The following is a 23199-nucleotide window of genomic DNA, read 5'->3' on the forward strand; positions in this document are numbered from 1 at the left end:
TATGGCCTAACATATGGTCTATCATGGAAAATGTTCCATGTGCACTGGAAAAGAATGTATATTGTGCTGTTGTTGGGTGTAGTGCTCTGTAGATGTCTATATGGTCAAGTTGGTGGACTGTATTGTTTAGTTCTTCTGTGTCTTTGTTGATTTTCTTTCCAGTTGTTCTATCTTTCATTGAAAGTAGTACATTAAAGTCTCCTACCATTACTGTGGAGTCATCTGTTTGTCTTTTCAATTCTGTTAAAGTCTGATTTATGTATTTTGGGGCTCTTTCATTGGGTCCATAGATATTTATTATGGTTATATTTTCTTGTTCAATTGATCCTTTAATTATTATATAATGCCCTTCCTTGTCTCTTATGGTGGTTTTTGTCTTAAAGTCAATTTGATCAGAAATTAATATTGCCATTCCTGCTCTTTTTCATGATTGCCATTTGCTTGACATATCTTTTTTCAACCTTTGGTTTTTTTAGTCTATTTTTATCTTTCTCTCTAAGGTGTATCTCTTGTAGAGAGCATAGTGATGGGTTATGTTTTCTTATTCAGATGCAATTCTCCATCTCTTAAGTGGTGTATTTAATCCATTGACGTTCAATGTAATTATCAGCAAGTATGAATTTGTTGTTGCCATTTTGTTATGTGCTTTTTCATGGTGTTGCTGATTTCTCTGTTACATATACTTTTCTGTACTGAGCTTGTTTTGTTTATGAATTGTGTTTTCACTTCCTTTATTGCTAGAGTTTTAGTATTTGCTAAATATTTGTGCTTGTCCTCTTTTTTATTGTGATGTGAAGATTTATCATTTTCCTTTGAGGTTACCCTGTGATTTATAATTATCTCACTGAGTTTAGAACAGTCTATTCTATCTTGCAACTCTTTTGAGTTCCTCACCATTTAGAAGTTCCGTAACTACACGATTTTTTCCCTCTTTTTGGTTTGTAGTTGTTCTCATTTGCCAATTGATATCTCTGGTTCTCTGTTTACAATCTTGTAGGCTTATTGTTTTGGATACTTCCATAACTGGGTTGGTTTCTGGGTTATGTCATCATGTGTGTTAATGGTCAGTTGTTGTTTGCTATTATTATTGGTTCTCTGTTCAAAGGACTCCCTTTAGCATCTCTTGCAATGTTGGTCTGGTTTTAACAGATTCCCTTAATTTCTGCTTATCTGGAAATATCCTAATTTCACCATTATATTTGAGGGGCAATTTTGCTGGGTAATTCTTGGTTGGAAATTTTTCTCTTTAAGGGTTTTATATATATCATCCCATTGCCTTCTTGTCTGCATGGTTTCTGCTGAGAAATCAGAGCTTAGTCTTATTGATTGACCTTTGTAGGTAACTATTCATGTTCCCTGTGCTGCTTCCAGGATTCTTTCTTTGTCTTTGATTTTGGTGAGTTTGGTGATGATATGCCTTGGTGATTTTCTTTTGGGGTCTATGCTGTTTGGGATTTGTTGGACTTCTTGAATACATATATTCTCATCTTTCATCATATCAGGGAATTTATCTTCCAACGATTCCTGGTCAATTTTCTCAGTGGTTTTCTTTCTCTCTTCCTGTTCTGGAATTCCAATTACATGTGGTTATTCCTTTTGATGATATCCCATATAAACCTTAGCCTTTCTTTATTTTGTTTTGATTTTTTTTCTGATTGATTGCCTTCCAAAGAAGTATTGAGGTATTTGCCTTCAATCTCACTAATTCTGTCTTCCATTGATTCAATTATACTCCTTGGCCCTTTCAACATGTTATCTATTTCTGAAAATTTAGTAGTAATATTCTGGATTTCTATCAATAGATTTTGTATCATTTCTAATTTTTCATTTATTTTGTCATTTTGTTCTTGTATTGTCTTCTGAAATTGTTCTAGGATTTTGCCTGTGTTTTCCTCAATTTTCTCAGTGTTTTCCTTGATCTGTGTCTCAATCCACTGAAGGTACCTGTGGTAGTTAAGGTTGTTGTCAACTTGCTGGGCCTGGTTGAGTGGCTGGGCAGCTGGAGGTAGTTATTCCCCATGAGAAGACTGGCAATCAACTCCATGGTGGAATCCTGTGCAAGCAGCTGAGTAGCTGCTTTAGGGATGTGATCTGCTTCCCATATATAAGGAGAACCTTTGGGATTGGTCTGTAGCCTTTTGGCATGCTTGAACTCTGCATGTAGCCAAGTCATTGTTCAACAGCCTGCCATGCTCTGCCGATCTTGTGACTTTATCTGGACTTGAATTAGTGGCCTGGTATGTTGTTTGGTAACCTTGAGACTGTGCCTTTTTACTTGTCAACCTTGGGCTTGTCAGTCTCAGCAGCCAGCAGCTGTCTGAGTGAAGAAAAGCCTCCAGCTTCAGTGGGCTGGAAGCATGAGGCAGAGCTGAAGGCCAGGGTTGAGGGGCTTTCACCCAGCCCCTAGAGCCTGGCACTTTGAACTTGGACTTAAAGCCTACTTCTGTTTGTTCAATCCATCCCATTTGTAGTATATTCCTGTCAAAGTGGCACTAGGTAACCAAAACAGCACCTAAGTATAATTCTCTTGAATTCCTTATCAGGGAGTTTCAATGTTGCTTCTTCTTCAGGGATGTGTTCTGGGTCTGTATGCTGCTCCCTTGTCTCTATTGCTTTATCCTGCTTCTTTGTGCAAACCACGATGGTCTGTTGTCTCTGAGACATTGTGATTTTTCTGTATTTATATTTAATCGGTGAGTGTATGTTGGAGTGATTCACCTAAGATTTTTGTTTTCTTTTTTTTTTTTAGATGTATCTGAGTCAGCAGGGTGCTGTGCTCCTCTATTCACTAGTTGGCAGCATTTATGCACTCACCACCTGTCCCCTGGTGAGTGTGATGGAGAATGAGAGTGGCTGCACAGGTCTCTGTTAATTGTTTGTGAAGAGCAGTTAAGGGTGAGTCAGCCTTTTATTGGTGGTTGTGTATCTTTGGCTAGTTGGTGTAGAAGGAAGTAGTGGCTCTTACTCAGTAAGTGGAGCTGCAGGAGGTGTGGGTGTGGTTGGATCGTATGGGCACAGTTGCTGTATCCTACTCAGACAAAAACGACAATTGAAAAGCCATCAAAAAAGTAAAAGCAAGAGGACAAAAAACACACACCACATAAACACACAGGAACAATCACTGAAAAGAGAAAAAAAGAAAGAAAAAAAGAGGAAAGTCAAAAAATGAGAGAAAATATTTAAAGAAATACTTTAAATAGCCAAAAGAAGTATGAATAGGAAAAGGGGGGGAAAACCCTGCAATATTTGGGGAGAGGGAATAAGAGAAAAGAGGTAGGGTAGGAGAATAATGAAGAAAGAAATAGGAAAAATGCAAAAAGAAAAACAAGGAATGGGTAAAACCACAAGAAAGAAAAAAATGGGAACCAGGAAAAGAAAAGTGAGAAAAAGCCAAAAACTAGAACGTGGGAAGGAAAGCAGAAAGAATAGTAATAAAAAGGATGAAAAAAGAAAAAAAAAGTAATAATAATTTTAAAACAGACAAAAACAAACAAACTAAAAAAAAAAAAAAAAAAAAAAAAAAAAATTGGGCAGGGCAGGGCAAGGCACCCAGGCTCATCAGAGCACACAGACTGGGAAGGAATTCCTGCCAGCCCAGAAGGTGGGTAGGAGTGAGGGATGGCTGCATCTCTGTTCACCAAGAGGGTTTGGGGTATAAGAGTAACAAGGGGAATGTCGCACTTTTCCAGCCTTCAGTGTCCAGAATGTCCTTGTGGTCCCCGGCAAGTGGAGTATATTCTTAGGTCCCTGGAATCTGAGAGAATGTTGTCATTTTAAATATCCAAAATGGTCGAACCACTTGTAAACATTTAAAATGGCTGCTCGCTCCAGACAGCCAAAAGTCCATAGCTCAGCCCACCTCCCTCTTCGCTGCTTCTCCTTTTATTCACCAGCCACCAGTGCAGTCCTCCATGTAGCCCCTGGCTAGAAGAGCTGAGTTTTAGATTAATTCTTAAGTCCTAACACCACTTGACAATATCCAAGCTGTCCATTCCATCAGAATCACTAACAGTCTTCAGCTCCGTATGTCTCCTTTTGCGGTGTTTTCATGCAAGTTCTTTTACTAGTTGGAATTTAGTCTACTTCTGTATCCTTCCTTTCAAAGCTCAGGGATCCAGGATATGTTCTGTGTCTGTGTTAATTTGTTCCTCTTTGTTGGGGAGAGTCTGTGCAGTCTGTCTGCCTATTCTGCCCTCTTACTTGTTAAAGAATTTTCTAAAATGTCAGTCTAGTTTCTTAATTTCTAAGTTCATTCTTTCTTCAATGATTCTCGATCCCGCAGTTTCCAAGTCCTCTTTGTGATATTTAGTTCTCACTGGGGAGGACTGTATTAAAGAAGGTGGGATTTAGACTGATTGAAAGGCATGTTCTCATTGTTACTTTTTTTTTTAAATTGTGATTTGGGTGAAGATTTACAGAGCAAATTCATTTTCCAAACAACAGTTCATACACATTCTGCTTTATGGCATTGATTGTAATCCTCACAAAGTAACAGCTTTTTCAGTTAGTTTTTAAGCTAAGCAATATCAACAATTCTTGTAACCTGTTTCTCTTTTCAAAAAGGAAGTGTAGACACAATTTTTATTTAGTTGATCCTGGTTACTAGAATTTGAAAAATCATAAAGAAGTGTTTGAATCAATTGATATTTATGGGTTACTAAGGGAAGTTTTGGGTGAATGGGATATGTCTTTAACTTTTTGAGTTGATGTCATAATCTATCCTGAATAGTTTGATTTTTTCCCCCCAATCATTCAATTATTTATTCAAGAAACATTTATTAAGAATGTACTATGTGTTAGGTAGAGTGATAAGTGCTAGTGATACAGACATATATAAGACACATGGTTCTGGCTATTAAAAACAAATCTCAGAAATATATCACATCATTGATACACAGAGATTTTCAAACTTCTTAATAATAAAAATAGTCAACTTTTACTATTCTTTATTTATTATGTACTAAATAATTTACATTTATTTATAATAGTTAGTGACTAGAGTTGTACAGAAGAGTCGATTCTGACTCATAGCGACCCCCTTTATGGTTCCGAGGTGGTAAATCTTTACGAAGTAGATTGCCCAGTCTTCCTTCTGCGGAGTGGCTGGTGGGTTTGAACTGTCACCTTCTGGTTAGCAGTCAACTGCTTTAGGCACTATGCCACCAGAGCTCCTAAATAATTTATATACATGATCTCATGTAATTTCTATAACTATTACATGGCATAGGAATTAATAACTAAGGCTTAAACAGGTTAAGTTCCTTGCCCAAAGTCACATAGCTAGTAAATGACAGAACAGGAATTTAAACCCATGCAGCCTAATTTCAGAGCACTCCACCTTCTGGGAATGAAAGAAGCTATTGCTGTTAATCTCTTGAAGAAAACAAGATGAAGCAAAATATTAAGGGAATAAAGGAATTGATTATGAGGACAGTACAGGTAAACTAGGATGAATTTCAAGCAATGAACCAGATATACACTTAACCCACAAAGACGAATTACAAACAATTTGTGGGTTGATGTATTATTTATAAGCAAATAAGGAAGTTACTGGAAGAATCATTAGGAGTGACACAAGGTAAAAGCTGCTTTCCTGCATTTAAAAGCTCTTCTGTACAGTTCTAGTCACTAACTATTCTAAATTAAAGTGTCAGGGGCCCTTGCAGTGCTCTAAGCTCCAGGCCATCAGAAAGATATATTAAGTCCTTTTTGGGTAAAGCCATTTATAGGAGGGAAAGACATGGTTTACGCCTGATTTTTTCATGGCCAAAGAGAAAGACACTCTTCACTCACGGATATGGTTTGAGAACTCACTGGGAAGGACTCTGGAGGCCTGGGAACCCTGATTGTCTCAGCCTGAGTCATGACCCACTTTGTGACTGGAAGGTGCAGGTGTTACCAGCAAAAAGGGACATAAAGGATGCTGAGAAGATCAAGAATAGCATCCCCAGCACAATAAAAAGTTTTTTATTTTTTTTAAATTTTTAATTAAAAGAACAGCCTCCCCAGGTATCATTGTCATTAAATTCAAGCAGCAAATACCTATTGAATATGCTGCACACTGGGACAGAGATGAGTAAGAGAAATTTCTAATCCCAAGGTGCCTATAGTTTCATGCAGGGGGGGAAAAGATACCAAAAAGTTTATAATTTAGGCGAGGAGACAAAATATCATCTAATAAAGCAATGTTGAACAATTCTACATGGTATATAATTAAGTGCTAAATTGTGTGGTGGAGATGACAAGTGATATAGTTGTTCTAAGGAGAGGGAAATCAATACAGTAGTAGTCATGAACCTCAAGTAGGACTTCAAGGATGGATTTGGCTGGACAAAATAGGGGAAGGAATTCATAAGAAAGAAGGAATTCAGAGGAAAAGACTCCTATGAGTGAAGGGATGGTGACAGAAAGCAGCACAGTCAGTTCTGGAGCCAGTGAGGAGACGGTCTTAAGGAGAGCAGAATGTGTGCAAAATGTGAGAACTCATAAACCACATTTTGTTTTGTCTAAGGCTGGTTACCCTCGCTCCCCCACCAGAACAATGTCAATAACCTCATGATGTTAGAAGGATCCACAAGTGTCAGAATTTGATAGGAACCGCACCTTTAGTTACCAACTTCCAGATCTAATTTCAGTGGGAAAGAAAAAACAAAATAAAACAGTGAGGTCATCATGAGGAGTGAAGAAGAGGTCAAAGGTATTAGAGCAGCAGGCTCTGGTTAGTGGGCCTAACCTTGGGAGGGACGGTTATAGCCAGATAGAACTGCTGGATGCCGATACGTGAGTGTTAGACTAATTAAAACCAGTTAAAAACTTTTAAACTCCACAATTTAGAACTCTCTACTTGACTTTCTGATGGAAAACTGTTAATAAATTTCCATTGCCTTAGAATAGAATCCAAATGTCTTAGCATGGACTATACTTTCCTTCTTGCTCTAACCTTTGCCTCTCTTTCTAGCCACACCCCTGCCTCTGTCCACAGGCCCCCGTCACAGGGAACTATGGGCACATCTCTGAGAGCTGAGCCCATTCTCTCGCACCTCCAGGACTCCTTTGACTGCCCCTTTCCTCTCCCTCTGCTTGGCTAATTCCTATTTGTCTTTTAAGACTCAGTTTGAATATTTCTTCTGGAAAGTGTAGGTAGTAGAATTATGTATAAGTTTATTTATTGGTGCTTGTCTGCATTTTAAAAGTTGTCTACAGTAAGCAGTACTATTTTTCAGAATGTAAATACCGAGGAAAAGGTCATTCAAGTAAATAGAGGAAAGGGGAAAGACTACTATTTGGACCACTCTACAGTACCTTCCAAAGTAATCCCAGGGGGTAATTCAGGGAAAAAAAGTCTAATTTCAAAAACAAAATGGTATCTTCCTCATTGAATTGACAAGTCCTTTTTTTTTTTTTTTTTAAAGTGTAATTCCTAGAAGAGTTTTTTTTTTTTTTTTTTTAAAGTGTAATTCCTAGAAGAGAAGTCTTATTTGCTCTTGATCGAAGTGTAAATTGGTATGGTCTTTTTGCAGGGCAATTTGTTAATAACTATCACAACTGAAAAAATATGTACTGTTTTACCTAGTAAATTTACTTTTAGGAATGTGCTCTACAGAAATTACCCACACAAAGGTCACAACTCTACATATAAGCAAGGACGGAAACATCATTTACAGGGGCCCAGTACAAAATGAAAATGTGGGGTTCCTTGTTCAAAAAGCAGAAAAAAAGTGCCATTAAACATACTGAAATATAAAGCATTTCCCTTTCTTCTGTTATTTCTTTCTTAACCTATCACAGTGCTTTTTTTATTTGCTATTTAAAGTCATGCTCCATCGAGCACCAGTATACATGCCAGCAAGTGCAGACCCTCATAGTCACTTGGGGCCTGTTCTGCAACTCAGCTCAACTCAGCATGCACGGCACCAATGCTCAGGTTCCTGTTGGGAACACTGGATGGCAGTGGTGGCTGGACTGGGGTAGTCTGAGGCACCAGGGCTGGGAAACAAGCAACTGAGAACCCATTCTGAGAAGGTAAGAAAGAGGCAGGAGGCAAGATTCTAAGCCCTCAGAGTGAGGTTTTAAGTTCTTGGTGCACATTCTATTATCCCATCAAACTTCACTTACAAAACATAAATTCAAAGATAAAATTAAGAATTTCAAGATAAGTAACTAAAGAACATTAAACCCCAAGTTCAGGGCCTTTCTGAATGTAGAGTCCTGCATGATTGCTCTAGTTATATAAGTCCATGAAGCCATCCCTGCACATGTCTATTCATGCAGTATTGATTATAGTAGAAAAAGCTAGGATTAACCAGATTGTTAATAAGTGATTAGATAAATAAACTATGTCATAACCATACAATGAAAAACCATGCAGCCATTAAGAAAATGAGACAGGTCTATTAACCTGAACATAGAGAGCTGTCCAACACATATAGACAAAGAAAGTTGCAGAGTACATCTGTCATGATACCATTAAAATACTATGTGTATGTGTGAGAGTAAGTGTATGTATGCATATATAAAAGAATGTGATTAGAGGAAGAAGAAATGTTTACCTTTTATATCTATAATATTTCCATTTTTACTCCTAGCATATATTATTTCTGGAAAACAAACAAAAACAAACCAAACAATAAAAAATTCAACTCTAACACCTAGAAACACCTGTCTGAACTGTAATGAAATCTACTGGCTTCATTTACCATTTAAGAATACAAAAAGACCACAGAAAACATCTCCCTGGCCTGTAAAAGACTACTCATTAAAATTATTATCATTCTTTTTACCTTTTAATTCTTACCATCATTGCTGGGCTCCTTAACAGGGGATGCTGATTCCATACATTCTAGGGCTTCTTTTGTGATCTCAACGACCTGAAGCCTCCTGACTCTGACTAGGTCAGTATTTCTCAAGCCTTCTTCCAATTGTTTGACCACCTCTTTTCCAGGCTGAGAAGTCAGAATAGTAATCTGGAAATAAATCCAAGAAGCAATTTGTCTACTCTCCCTTACACACAGAGTGAAGACCATAACAGGTTACATCTGGAGGACAAACACAGCAGAAGCTTATGGTAGTGGCTATTGTGTTTAGTGCAAAGAAGATTTATACATGACTTACACATCAAATTTCATTTAACAGAGTCTGGTAGGACAAGTCTGGTGGGATAGGTCATTCTAGAACCTTTTCAACCAAGCTGAGCTGACCCCAGAAAGAGACCAGTGAGAGGTCATACTTGTATTTTAATCTTTCAAGTTAGTTTTAAGAACTGGCAGCATCTCTCCCATTTAACATGCTTTGATTTTATGAGGAAACAGGATCCTTTAATTCCACTCACTAAGTGCATCATACCAAATATTGGAGAGCTTGTATGTTCCTCTCCCACAGTGGTGCTTTGGTGTACTTTCATAGGCTGATTTCTCCCCTTGTTCAACCTGGATCCAGTTGAGCTGTTTCTCTTGCTCTCTTGACCCTGTATTGCATTTGCCTTTGACCAATACAAGGAGCTCTAATGGTGCAGTGGTTAAAGCATTTGGCTGCTAACCAAAATATTGTTGGTTTAAACCCACTATTTGGTAGACACTGAATCTACTCTATGGCAGTGGGTTTGGTTTGCCTTGATCAGTATATTTGACCTGAAGGAATACTGAGGTATTTGTGTATAATTTGAATTATTCTATTTGAATGAACACACTGTATGTTTTTAAAAGTTCTGTCTTATACTTTGAAACTCTGGAAGGTAAATGTTAAAATGTAAAATTCTTTTCATACTTAGAAGTTCTTGATTGATGAAGAATGGATGCAGATGAAAGCATAAATATTTTTTTTTAACTCATGTATATGATGCTTCACGTTAACCAGAGACAGAGAGAAAGTGTTTTAACTTACACACATTCATACATCCAATGGAGGATGCAGTCATGATTTACTCATATTTTTAAGTTGTCTAAGTCTGGTACCAAAATTACAGCAATTTTCATATTTGCACATTTGCTAATCCAAAACAAATCTACTCAATTTGATGCTGTAAGATAAATTTACAAGTTTGCTTTATGAAAACAGAGAGAGTTCTCTTACCCATAGCCCTAAAGGTAATTTTATGTTAGAAACTTATGTGCTATATAGTAATAATGATAGTATACAATTTTTATAGTTATGCCTTAAATTATTACTTCAGAATTAGTTCGTCTTTTTTCACATAATTGTATCTAGGTGATCAGGTTCACTGAAACATTTGAAACATATTATTTTTGGAAAAAATTGAAGATCAATAAACATGTCCTGTTTCTAAGAGGTCTTACAATCACAGCTCACTGATCTTGTGATTGTGTTAGCAAGGTTTCTATTTAAGCTTTGATAATGTTCAAGCACATACTGCTCTCTTATAAGATTTGTGTATTCTGACATAATCGTCAACCAGTCAAAACTTTTTGTTCAAAATTCTTGATAAAATTGTATGCATACCAATTTGAAAATCTTAATTAATCACAGCACTGATTTACTCAGTAATGATATGCTGCCCAAATTTAAAGTTGTCTATTAAACCTGCAAAGCAGTCTGTTAATGGTGTTCTGAGTTATTTTTGACATTGTCAAGATTTTATTGAGAACAACTGTAAATTCCTAAGGGTACTTGAGTAAATATAAATACAGGCACCAATCTAGCAGTTTAATGTTTGCTTTACAAGTTCCAAAAATCTGGAGGCAGATGGCATATTCAGATTTTATTTTGATTTTGGTTTTTACCTATAATCCACTGCCGTCTACCAGATCTGACTCATAGTGACCCCTCCTTGGGTTTCCAAGGTGGTATCACTACGGAAGTAGAGTGCCCAATCTTCCATCTGAGGAGTGGCTGGTGGGTTTGAACAGCTAACTTTCTGGTTAGCAGTCAAATGCACTACGCCACCAGAGCTCCCATAATCCACTTTAGTCCATATTTTTAGAGCTTGATTCTATGCCTAGCTCCATACTAAGAATTACATAGGTCATATAAAAAAAGAGAAACACATCCTTTGCCTGAATGGAGCTGAAAATTTAGCTTTGAAAATTACATGCAATGTGTACAAATCAGAAAACAATATAAGGCTGGTAAACAATGAAGTGCCTGGATAGATTGAAATAAGAAGACCGCTTGGAGTCTGAAAAGGCAGCATCTCTTACCTCCAGGGAAGTGTAGGTCAGAGCTGCACTTGAGGCCACCTGTCTGCTGTACTGTTTGAACTGCTGAAGCCCATCCTCTACTGCCAGTGTCAGAGAAGTGCCCTGTGGCCTGAAACAACCTTCTCTCTGTACCATGCGTAGCTCTGAGATGCAGGTCTGCAACCTAGCAAAATTTCCTTTCACTTGCTGCAGAGAAAAATGAATCAAAGACACAAATTTTCAGCGAGCCATGTTTCAGAGTAGCTGGTGTTCTAACCTCATTATCAATTACTCTTCAGGAGTTCCTTCACTTCCTGAAAGTCTATTTATCTGATCAACATCTACTGAATGTTTTAAGTACTGCATTAAAGCTTTCCTTACACCACACAAATGAAAATTTGCAGTCCAGAAGATTTTGATTATGTGGAAAGGCAAATACAGGAAAGGCAGTGTTTTAACGCACTTACTCACTCACCCAAAGGTAGGTGCAGTCATGACTGTTCAGTATGACTTTGGGTTGGCCTGCAAACTGGATGCCCAGTAGGGTCACATTTCAACATTCTTCATTTCTCAGTCAGTTGAGGCACTGGGAACTTCTCTATTCAAGAAGCTAATGTTTTCTCAGAAGTGAAATGATGGTTGATCACTTCAGAATTGGTAAGGTTCTACCTATTCCATTCCTCATGACACATCAGTAAAGAAGAGGTGCTTGGCTTAGTCTTCAGTAAGCTCAGGGAGCCAAATGTAAACCTCAAGCAAGTGACCTCTTGGTTCTCTTCACCTTCTTTTATAGAAGCTTGCTCTTAGAAAGTTACTGAATACAATCTGATTCTAGGTCAATGTTACTTCTCTCAAGGATACATATGCATTTTGAGATGAAATGTTTTGACACTATTTGAAGAAATTCCAAGCACCAACAGTAGGTGGAGGGTGGGAAAGAATTATATTTTGGGGTGGGGAAATCTTCCTAATCAAAAAGCATAACTGAAGAATATTTGCCATACACATAAAACTCATGAGCACGAGCTACGATCTGCCAGGGTACAAACATTGCTTAAGTCAACCCTTGTCCTACTCAGCTCTACAGCTGCTTTGCTGTACTCAAATCTCTTGGAGGGAAAACACAAGAAATAGGACACAACTCTTACACAAGAAACACTTGCAATCTAGATAGGAAGATAAGAAAACTACTCAAGAAATAAGTGAAAGAACAAATCACACCATAAATACAGACTACTGTCCTTTGAGTATTTCTTCTCATGCATCCCTTAAAAGAACGCTGAAATAATGATGTATTTAAGGAGACATCTAAAGTGTTTTTCTTTCCCCTAAGTAATTGCTTAGGTTGTAACTTCTAGCATATTGTAAATATCAACATTTTAAAATAAAACTATAAAGTCATTTGGAAAGAGTAAGTCCAAAGTTATGATGGATCACAAGGACCTCAGCCTTCATGACCCCAAGATCAGAAGAATTAGACGGTGACTGGCTACTAAGGCCAACCACTTGGAAAGGGATTAAAATTGAAGATCCTGGTTAGAGTGGGAGGAAAAACGTGGAAAAAATTCAAAAATACAAAAATGACCAGAATTACTGGTCAGATAGAGATTAATGGAACTCCTGAGACTATGGCCCTGTATTATTCTTCAGGCCTAGAAATGGACTCATGTCTGTGGATTGGATCTCAACTCAACAGTACAAAGACCTAGATGCAGAACACCTACCCCAGGGAGATGCACCCACCTACCCTAGGGAGACGCACCCACTTAAATCAATCAACCATGAGATGTCAGGGGGGTAGCATTCACATACAGGGAAAACTGGACAGACAGGAATGCATAGATAAGAAGGGCAAGGCAGGGAGTAGTCACAAGGAGGAGTGAGGAGGAGAATTTTTTATGCTCAGGGATTGTAATCGGGGCTGCAAAATCAAATATGCATGAACTGTTAAGAGTAAAACAAATCTGCTTTGTAAATTTCCACCCAAAACACAAACTAACAACTTTGTTATTAGGTTCTTATGATGTACTATAAAAACAAACAAACAAACAGAAATATAACCTTTTGCCACCAAGTTAATTCTGACTCATAGTGACCTTATAGGACAGAGTAGAACTGCCCCATAGGGTTTCCAATGCTGTAAATCTTTACAGAAGCAAACTGCTTCATCTTTCTCCCATGGAGCAGCTGGTGGGTTTGAACTCCTGACCTTTGGTTAGCAGCTGAATGCTTTAATCACTATGCCACCAGAACTCCTTTATGACGTACTAAACCAAAAACCAAGGTCAGTGCCATTGAGTCAATTCTGACTCATAGCAAACCCCTCCAGGTTTCCGAGGCAGTAAATCTTTATGGAAGTAGATTGCTCAGTTTTCCTTCAGCAGAGTGACTGGTGGATTTGAACTGCCAACCTTCTGGTTAGCAGTCAAATGCCTTAGGCACCACGCCACCAGAGCTCCCTATGACATACTTGTTGTTGTTGTTGCTCTGGTAGCATAGTGGCTAAAGCACTTGACTGCTAACCAGAAGGCTGGCGGTTCAAACCCACCGGCCACTCCTCAGAAGGAAGGTTGGGCAATCCTACTTCCATAGTGATACTGCCTTGGAAACCCAAGGAAGGGTCGCTATGAGTCGGGGCCGACTCGACGGCACATGACAACAACAATGACATACTAGGTACCTAAAAAAAAGAGAATTCCCACTCTCTCATAACTTTACAAACAAGTGAGATAAGTAGCCTTAGAATACAAAGGGATAAGGGCCATAATGGAATAACATTTCCCAAAGTATGTTTATCAGTTATTGTCTGTCCATTCCACTAGAATAGCTTATTTAAGGAGGGATATTCTCTATCTAAGGAGCTCTGGTTGCACAGTGCCTAAGCCATCTGACTGTTAACCAGAAGGCTGGTGGTTCAAACCCACCAGCCACTCCATGGAAGCAAGACTGGGCAATCTACTTCCGTAAAGATTTACCACCTAAGAAACCCAATGGGGGTTGCTTTGAGTTGGAATCAACTCAATGGCAGTGGGTTTGGTTTTTGGTTTTATTATTTATCTCCTCATGCCCATGTCCATAGGCCTAGAATCATACCTGGAACACAGCTGGTATTAAAGAAATTAGTTTTGAATAAATTAATTCATATATAATAAAACTATAGGTAGATAAAAAATGTAAGTTAGAAAATGAAAATAGACACAAGGGAAGTCTGTACCATCTTTTTTAAAAAAAACTTTTTATTGTGATTTGGGTGAAAGTTTACAGAACAAACCAGTTTTCCATTCAACAACTCACATACATTTTGTTTCATGTCATTGATTGCAACCCCCTCAATGTATCAATGTAACCACTCCTCCCACATTCTCCCTGTGTTTCCAGTTTCCATTCTTCTTTCTGGCCTAACACTTCCTGCCTTTTGGACTTTGTCCTCTGGCAAATGCTGCCCTTTTGATCTGAATTAGTTGACTGTTCTAGTGAGTGTCTAACTTCCTAGAGTTATTGTTCAGCTTGCAGACCTGTCTGTTGTTTGACTGAAAACTCAGCTACAGGAGTAGGTTTAGTTCGAGGTCTGATGGGTGAACAAAGGCCATAGTTTTCTACAAAAATCAAAAATTTTTGTAATTTTGAATTTTGTTCCACATTTTCCTCCTACTTTATCTAGGACCTTCTAAAGTGATCCCTTTCATAGCAGTTGGTAATAGAAGCCAGGCATCATCTAGTTTTTCTGGTCTCAGGGTCATGGAAGCTGAGATTCATGTGGTCTATTAGTCCTTTGAACTAATTATTTCCATGTGTCTTGTTTTCTTCACTCTTCTTGTCTCTGAATGGGAAACCCAAACCATCTTTAAAGCTTTTTGAAAAATCTAAAACTATTAAAAAATAAAAAAGTTTATTAAAAACAAAAACAAAAACAAACCCAGGAAAGCAGTAGGGAAAATATGGGAGATTATGTTGTGGTAGAGATGGCCTTTGAAAACACGACAATAAAGGCAGGAAAGTGTAAATGGAAAAATGGAGAGATTTGACTACATGAACACTTATCTTTTCTATAAAACAAAAGAGACTGAATAAGTTAAAGATAAAAAATTGAAGAAACAGTCGCAACATATATGATCAGGTATGAATCTATAAAATTGGAAGTAGTCAAAAATGAAATGAATGTATAAAGGTCCTAGGCATTCATGAACTGAAATGGACTGGTATTGGGCATTTTGAATCAGACAATCATATGATTTACTATGCCAGGAATGACAAATTGAAGAGGAATGCTGGTGGTGTAGTGCCTAAGGCATTTGACTGCTAACCAGAAGGCTGGCAGTTCAAATCCACCAGCCATTCCTCAGAAGAAAGAGTGGACAATCTATTTCTGTAGTGATACTGCCTTGGAAACCCAAGAAGTGGTCACTAAGAGTTGGATCTGACTCGATGGCAGTGTGTTTGGTTTGGTTTTTGTTTTGGCATCACATTCATCACCAAAAAGAACATTTCAAAACTTATCATGAAGTAAAATGTTTTCAGTGATAGGATATATCCATATGCCTATAAGGAAGGTGAGTTAATAAGCCTGTTATTCAAATTTATGCACCAATCACCAAAGCAAAAAATGAAGAAAATGAAGATTTTTACCAGCTTCTGCAATGTGAAATTGACCACACATGCAATCAAGATGTATTGATAATTATTAGTTATTGGAATGCAAAAGTCGGAAACAAAGAATCATTGGTAGTTGGAAAACTTTGTGATAGAAATGACACCAAAGATCTCATGATAGAATTTTGCAAGACCAATGACTTATTCATTGCAAATACCTTTTATTCCCAATAACATAAATACCTTTTATTCCCAATAACATAAATGGTGACTGTACATGGGGACCTTGCTAGATGGAATACATAAGAATCAAATTGACTACGTTTGTGGAAAGAGGTGATGGAAATGCTCAATATCATCAGTCAAAACAAGTCCAGGAGTTGGTAGTTAAGATGGTGTCCTACTAACAGACCACATGCCAATTTGCTCTTTCAACAGAGATTTTGAGAAACTCAGCAAAACAGATACAAATAATGATCCTGGAGTTACAAGCAGCTAATGAGAAGATAAAGTATTAGATCCAGTGAAGACAGTGAAAGGGAGCAGGTTAAGCAACTGTGAAAAATAAAACACCTGTCCAGCTGGTGGAGCCAAAGCTATTATCAGAAATATAAAGGCGGTTGGGGAGGACAAAAACAAAAATAAAAACAAAAACTTCACAGAACCCACAGGTGTTAAAGACACAGAATAGCCACATTAGTAATATTTCAAGATGAGCTAAAGCCACGTGTGGGGGTATTGGGAAATGGATCAAGTCTTCTGTAGTTTAAGCTGCTGCAGAATCTGGAAGGGAGTAAGAGAAACTCTTTCTGAATAAACAGAATCCCAAATCAGACCCACAACAGTGGGCTCGAATTCACCTTTTAAAAACCCTTTTAGCTCAAAGTGGAACTGAGGTGTTGGATTTCTGGACTTGTGAATCTGTGCGGAGAAGGGCGGTCCTTTCACCTTAGTAGTGGCTGGTGGGTATGAAGTGCAGGGCTGAACGCCATCATGGGCAGATTGCTCCAAACTGGAGCTAGGGGCTGTGACAAATGCCTGCATTGCTGACTGAATTATCTCACACTATGCACAGAAAAGGAGCTCTGGTAGCATAGTGGCTAAGTCACTTGCCTGCTAACCAGACGGCTGGTGGTTCAAACCCACCAGCAACTCCTCGGAAGGAAGGTTGGGCAATCCTACTTCCGTAGTGATACTGCCTCGAAAACCCAAGGAGGGGTTGCTATGAGTTGGGGCCGACTCGACGGCACATAACAACAACAACAACAACATGCACAGAAAATTGGCTTTGGCTTTCTTCCTTGGGGGTTGCTTCTGGCACCTGGCTCCTTTCTCCTGTGCCTGTGCTCTGGTGAGTAAACAGATTCTGCCACAGTGGCCAGCTACCAGGGCTACTGTCTGAACATAACTGGAGGGATCCCTCCTCAAATACCTCATCTTCCCTTCATTTTTCTACTTTCCTCTTGCCCAAGTTTTCTTCTTTCTATCTGGTCACTTGCTCCTATGACTCATCTTCTTTCATTTTTGCAAGCCTTCATTCCTTTCACCTACCCACTTTTGTTTTCTCTCTTTTTCTTATTTTCTTTTTCCTTTCTCCCTCTTTCTTGTCATCTATTTCTAGTCTATCTTTTCATCTCTCCTTTTTCTCCTTGTCTTTTTTTTTTTTTTGCCTGATCTTGTGTAATAGGAGGAACATAAATCAACCATAGCCAGTACACTAACCACCTCACACAACAGACAAGTAACCCAATAGTTCCTACACCACAGGATGAACAACAAAGAGTAGAAAACACCCACTCACCCCAACTGCAAATCCTCTTCATGGCAAACAGAAACCTGTGCCCATATCCCCATCAGTGATTCCACCATCACAGGGAAAGTTGGAGAGTGACCCGGTACAGCCAAGTTAACAACCAAAGAAGTACACCTGATCCATATTTCCAGATATATTAAAACAAAGTAAAACATAAAACCAGGGTGCAACAAATCAGTACATAACTAAAAAAATAAAGACAATAGGTTCAAAATGTCTAGGAAACAACAAACAACTTCAAATCAAACAAACAAACAAAAAGAACAGGACAAGATAGTAGAAACAAGTATCCAAACTAAAGAATTAGGAAATCTCCCCCAAAGAAAAACAAATAATAGAATTATTTGACAAGGAATTCAAAAGATCTATCTATCTATCTACCTATCACCCTCCAAGAGCTCAAGGAAACCATAAACAGAAGCAATGAGAAAGACAATACCCCTGAAGAATTCAGAAAAATCATTCAAGAGCAAAATAACAAAATAAATTCACAATTAGAAATAATACAAAAACAGCAATTAGAAAACCAGAAGATGAACACTAAAATTACAGAGATAGTTAAGCAATTGGAAGGACAAAAGAGTAGACTAAAACTGGCTGAAGAATGCCTTTCCCAGCTGGAGGACAAGTCCCTTGATGGCAGCTCATATGAGGAAAAAGCAGAACAAAGATTTAAGAGAAATGAAGAAAATCTAAGAGTTACATGGGATGACATAAAAAGAAATAATATACACCTGATGGAATCCCAGAACAAGAGGAGGCAAACAAAACAAAACAAAAAAACCTGAGAAAACTGTCAAAGACTTGCTAATAGAAAATCTCCCCCATATCATGAAAGAAGAAAAGATATCCATCTAAGAAGCTCAACACACCCCATACAGGATAGACCCCAAGAGAAAGTCACCAAGACATATCATAATCAAACTTTCCAAAACCAAGACAAAGAAAGAATCTTGGGAGCAGCTTGGGAAAAACAAATGTTACCTACAATGGGCAACCAATAAGACTAAGCTCTGATTTCTCAGCAGAAACCATGTAGGCAAGTAGGCAATGGGATGGCATATGTAAAACCTTAAAGGAAAAGAATTGCCAACCAAGAATCATATATCCAGCTAGACTGTCCCTCAAATATGAGGGTGAAATCAGACAAACAGAAATTGAGGGAATTTGTGAATACCCGGCCAACCCTACAAGAAATTCTAAAGAGAGTTCTTCCAATAGAAAACCAACAACAGAGAACAACAAATTAAAATCAAGACACTTGATACCACAACCTAGAAACCAACCCTTGAAACCCAACCCAACCCAACCCTTGAAAATGATTCTCAAAATAAGCTCACACAAGAAAAAAGTAAATAGAGAAACAGGGGAGTCAATCTGTAAATGACACTAACAAAACAAATAGAGGGAACAAAAGTTATAACCACAAAACTTCCAAATGGAGAGGAAGTCAACACAATGTCTTTATAGAACAGACTGTTCCAGACTTAGAAAGAAAAGAATTTATTTCAGAGTAACCACAAAGAAAATTAACAATCCTTCTAACCAAATTAAGAAATAAGAAAATCACAAGGGCTTAGTAAGCACAAAACCAACAATAATAAAGAAAAGAGAAAAATAATTGGTAACAAAATGAACTCAGCACACAAAAATGTTCAGAACAAAGAAATCACCAACAACACAACAAAAAACACAACAGAATGACAGCAATAAATTCATTCCTATCACTAGTTACACTCAATATGAGTGGACTAAATCCACCAGTCAAGAGCAAGAGAGTGGCAGATTGGATAAGAAGACCCATTAATATGCTGCTTACAAGAGATCTACCTTAGACACAAAGATAAAAATAAATTAAAAATCAAGGTGTGGAAAAAGTATGTCAAGCTAATAGCAAGCAAAAAAGAGCAGGAGTGGCAACATTAATTTCTGATAAAATAGACTTCAAGGTGAAAACCAGCATAAGGGACAAAGAAGGGTACTATATGATGTTAAAGGGAGATCTGGTGGTGTAGTGCCTAAGGCATTTGACTACTAACCATAAGGCTGGTGGTTCAAACCCACCAGCCACTCCTCAGAAGGAAGACTGGGTGATCTACTTCCATAGTGATTGTTGTTGTTGTTGTTTTTATTTGCCCTTGAGTCATACCTGACTCATAGCGATCCCTCCTGGGTTTCCGAGGCAGTATCACTACGGAAGTAGGTTTGCCCAACCTTCCTTCTGAGGAGTGGTTGGTGGGTTTGAACTGCCAGCCTTCTGGTTAGCAGTCAAGTGCCTTAGGCACTATGCTACCAGAGCTCCCTCTATAGTGACACCACCTCAGAAACCCAAGAAGGGGTCTCTATGAATCGGATTTGACTTGACGGCAGTGAGTTAGTTTATATGATGTTAAAAGGGTCAACTGACCAAGAGGACATTACTATAATAAATACCTATGTACCCAATGAAAGAGCTCCAAAATACATAAAGCAAACATTAGCTGAACTGAAAGGAAAAATAGACAATTCTACGATAACAGTAGGAAACTTTAACACACCACCTCCAAGGAAGGACAGAACAACTAGAAAAAAACTCAACAAAGATACAGAAGAACTCAACAACACAATCAACCAACTCAACTTCATAGACATATACAGAACATTCTACCCAACAAAAGCACAATACACATTCTTCTCCAGTGCATATGGATCATTCTCCAGAATAGACCATATGTTAAGCCACAAAACAAGTCTCAATAAATTTTAAAACACTGAATACTACAAAGCACCTTCTCAGATCACAATGCTATAAAATTAGAAATCAATAATAGGAAGACCAAGGGAAAAAAAATCAAATATGTGGAAACTGAATAACACAGTGCTCAAAAATTACTGGGTAACAGAAGAAATAAAGTGTGAAATAATAATAATACTAAAAAAAACCTCCTAGAAACAAATGAGAATGAAAATACAACTTACCAAAATCTTTGAGACACAGAGAAAACAGTATTCAGAGGTCAATTTATAGCAATAAATGCACACATCAAAAAAGAGGAAAGAATAAAAATAAACACTTTAACATAACAACTCCAACAATTTAAAAAAGAATAACAAAAGAAACCTAGAGTATTCAGAAGTAAGGAAATACTAAAGATCGGAGCAGAAATAAAACAAACAGAAGCAGAAAACAAACAAACAAAATAGAGAAAATCAACAAAACAAGAAGCTGGTTCTTCACGAAGATTAATGAAATTGACAAACCACTAGCAAATTTAACATAGGAAAAGAAAGAGAAGATGCAAATAACCTGAATAATAAATGAAAAGGGTGACGTCGCAACAGTACCAACTGAAATAAAAAAGATAGTAACAGACTAGTATGAAGAATTGCACTCTAATTCAAGGACCTAGAAGAGATGGACAAATTTCTAAAAACACAAGACCTACCTAAACTAATACACAGAATCACAATACCAAAAAGAATTGGTAGATGATCATCCATTTCAGGAGGGGGCATATAATAAAAAACCAGTGGTATTGAAGGAAGAAGTTGAAGCTGCACTGAAGAAATTTGTGAAAAACAAGGCTCCGGGAATTGATGGAATGTCCATTGAAATGTTTCAACAAATGGATGCCATGCTGGAGGCACACACTTGGCTATGCCAAGAGATTTCAAAGACAGCTGAAGATTTCTACCAACTGCAGTCTGAAATCAACTGAACATGCAATCAAGATGTGTTAATTATTACTGGTGATTGGAATGTAAAAGTTGGAAACAAAGACACATCACTGCTAGTTCGAAAATATGGCCTTGATGATAGAAATCATGCTGGAGATCACATGATAGAATTTTCCAAGACCAATGACTTATTGCAAATACCTTTTTTCAACAACATAAATGGCAGCTATACATGTGGATGTCACCACATGGAATATAAAGGAATCAGATTGACTACATCTGTGCAAGAGGTGATGGAGAAGTTCAATATCTCCAGCCAAAACAAGGCCAGGAGCTGACTGTGGAATAGACCATCAAGTGCTCATATGCAAGTTCAAGTTGAAGTTGAAGACAATTAAAATGAGTCCATGAGAACCAAAATATGATCTTGATAATATCCCTTCTGAATATAGAGACCATCTAAAGAACAAATTTGATGCATTGAACACCAGTGACCAAAAACCAGAGGAACTGTGGGATGACATCAAGAACATCATCCACGAAGAAAGCAAGAGGTCATTAAAAAGACAGGAAAGGAAGAAAAGACCAAAACGGATGTCAGAAGAGACTCTGAAACTTGCCCTTGAATGGGGAATAGCTAAAGCAAATGGAAGAATCGACAGGATAAAAGAGTTGAACATAAGATTTCAAAGAGCATCTCGAGAAGACAAGGCCAATTATTATAATGAAATGTGCAAAGACCTAGAGTTAGAAAACCAAAAGGGAAGAACATGCTCAGCATTTCTCAAGCTGAAAGAATTGAGTAAAAACTTTAAACCTCGAATGGCAATATTGAAAGATTCCATGGGCAATATGTTGAATGATACAGGAAACATCAAAAGATGAATGGAATACACAGAGTCACTATACCGAAAATAATTGGTAGATGATCATCCATTTCAGGAGGTGGCATATGATCAAGAACCAATGGAACTGAAGGAAGAAGTCAAAGCTGCACTGAAGGAATTGGCAGAAAACAAGAAAACAAGGTTCCAGGAATTGACCCACTGAAAGTTTTCAACAAACGGATGTCACACTGGAGGATGTCACACTCTGCTATGCCAGGAGATTTGGAAGACAGTTACCTGGTCGACTGACTGGAAGAGATCCATATTTGTACTCATTCCAGAGAAATGTGATCCCACAAATTTGTAAGTTATCAAGGAATATCACTGATATCACATGCAAGTAAAATCTTACTGAAGATAATTAAAAACTGGTTGCAGCAGTATATTGACAGAGAGCTTCCAGAAACGCAAGCTAGGTTCAGAAGAGGACATGGAGTGAGGGATATCATAGCTGATGTCAGTGGATTTTGGCTTAAAGCAAAGAATACCAGAGAGATGTTTATCTGTGTTTTATTGACTATATAAAGACAGTAGATTGTGTGTATCATAACCAATTGTGGAAAACATTGAGAAGAATGGGAATTCCAGAACACTTGATTGTACTCATGAGGAACCTGTACATAGACCAGGAGGCTGTCATTCAAACAGAACAAGGGGATACTGCATGGTTTAAAATCAGGAAGGGAGTGCATCAGGGTTGTGTCTTTCTTTTCACCATACTTATTCAATCTGTATGCTGAGCAAATAATTCAAGAAGCTGGACTATATGAAGAAGAACATGGCATCAGAAATGGAGGAAAGCTCATTAACAACCTGAGATATGCAGATGACACAATTTTGCTTGCTGAAAGTGAGGATTACTTGGAGCACATACTGATGAAGATTAAAGACTACAGTCTGCAGTATGCATTACACCTCAATATAAAGAAAACAAAAATCCTCAAAACTGGGCCAATAAGAGTTCCGGCAAGATGGTGGACTACACAGAAAGACTGCACAGACCTTCTTCAACAAAGAAAGGGAAACCAATTAACATAGACACAGAAGATAATCCTGGACCCCTGAGCCTTGAAGGGAAGGATATAGAAGTGGACTAAACCCCAACTAGCAGAAGAATTTG

General features: G+C 37.9%; 1 protein-coding gene across 1 annotated transcript in view; it reads right to left on the reverse strand.

The window, feature by feature from the left end:
- LOC103207115 (meiosis 1 associated protein) overlaps positions 1 to 23199 on the reverse strand; it is a 212662-nt gene that overhangs the window by 87204 nt on the left and 102259 nt on the right. The window contains exons 2-3 of the mRNA XM_007952659.2: positions 11154 to 11339; positions 8795 to 8963 (exon numbers count right to left, since the gene is read on the reverse strand). Of these exons, the coding sequence (XP_007950850.1) occupies positions 8795 to 8963; positions 11154 to 11339 (355 nt within the window). The remainder of the gene's footprint in view (positions 1 to 8794; positions 8964 to 11153; positions 11340 to 23199) is intronic.

Source organism: Orycteropus afer, unplaced genomic scaffold (genome assembly GCF_000298275.1).
Source record: "Orycteropus afer afer isolate SDZICR_OR568_19922 unplaced genomic scaffold, OryAfe1.0 scaffold00354, whole genome shotgun sequence".
Classification (NCBI taxonomy): Eukaryota; Metazoa; Chordata; class Mammalia; order Tubulidentata; family Orycteropodidae; genus Orycteropus; species Orycteropus afer.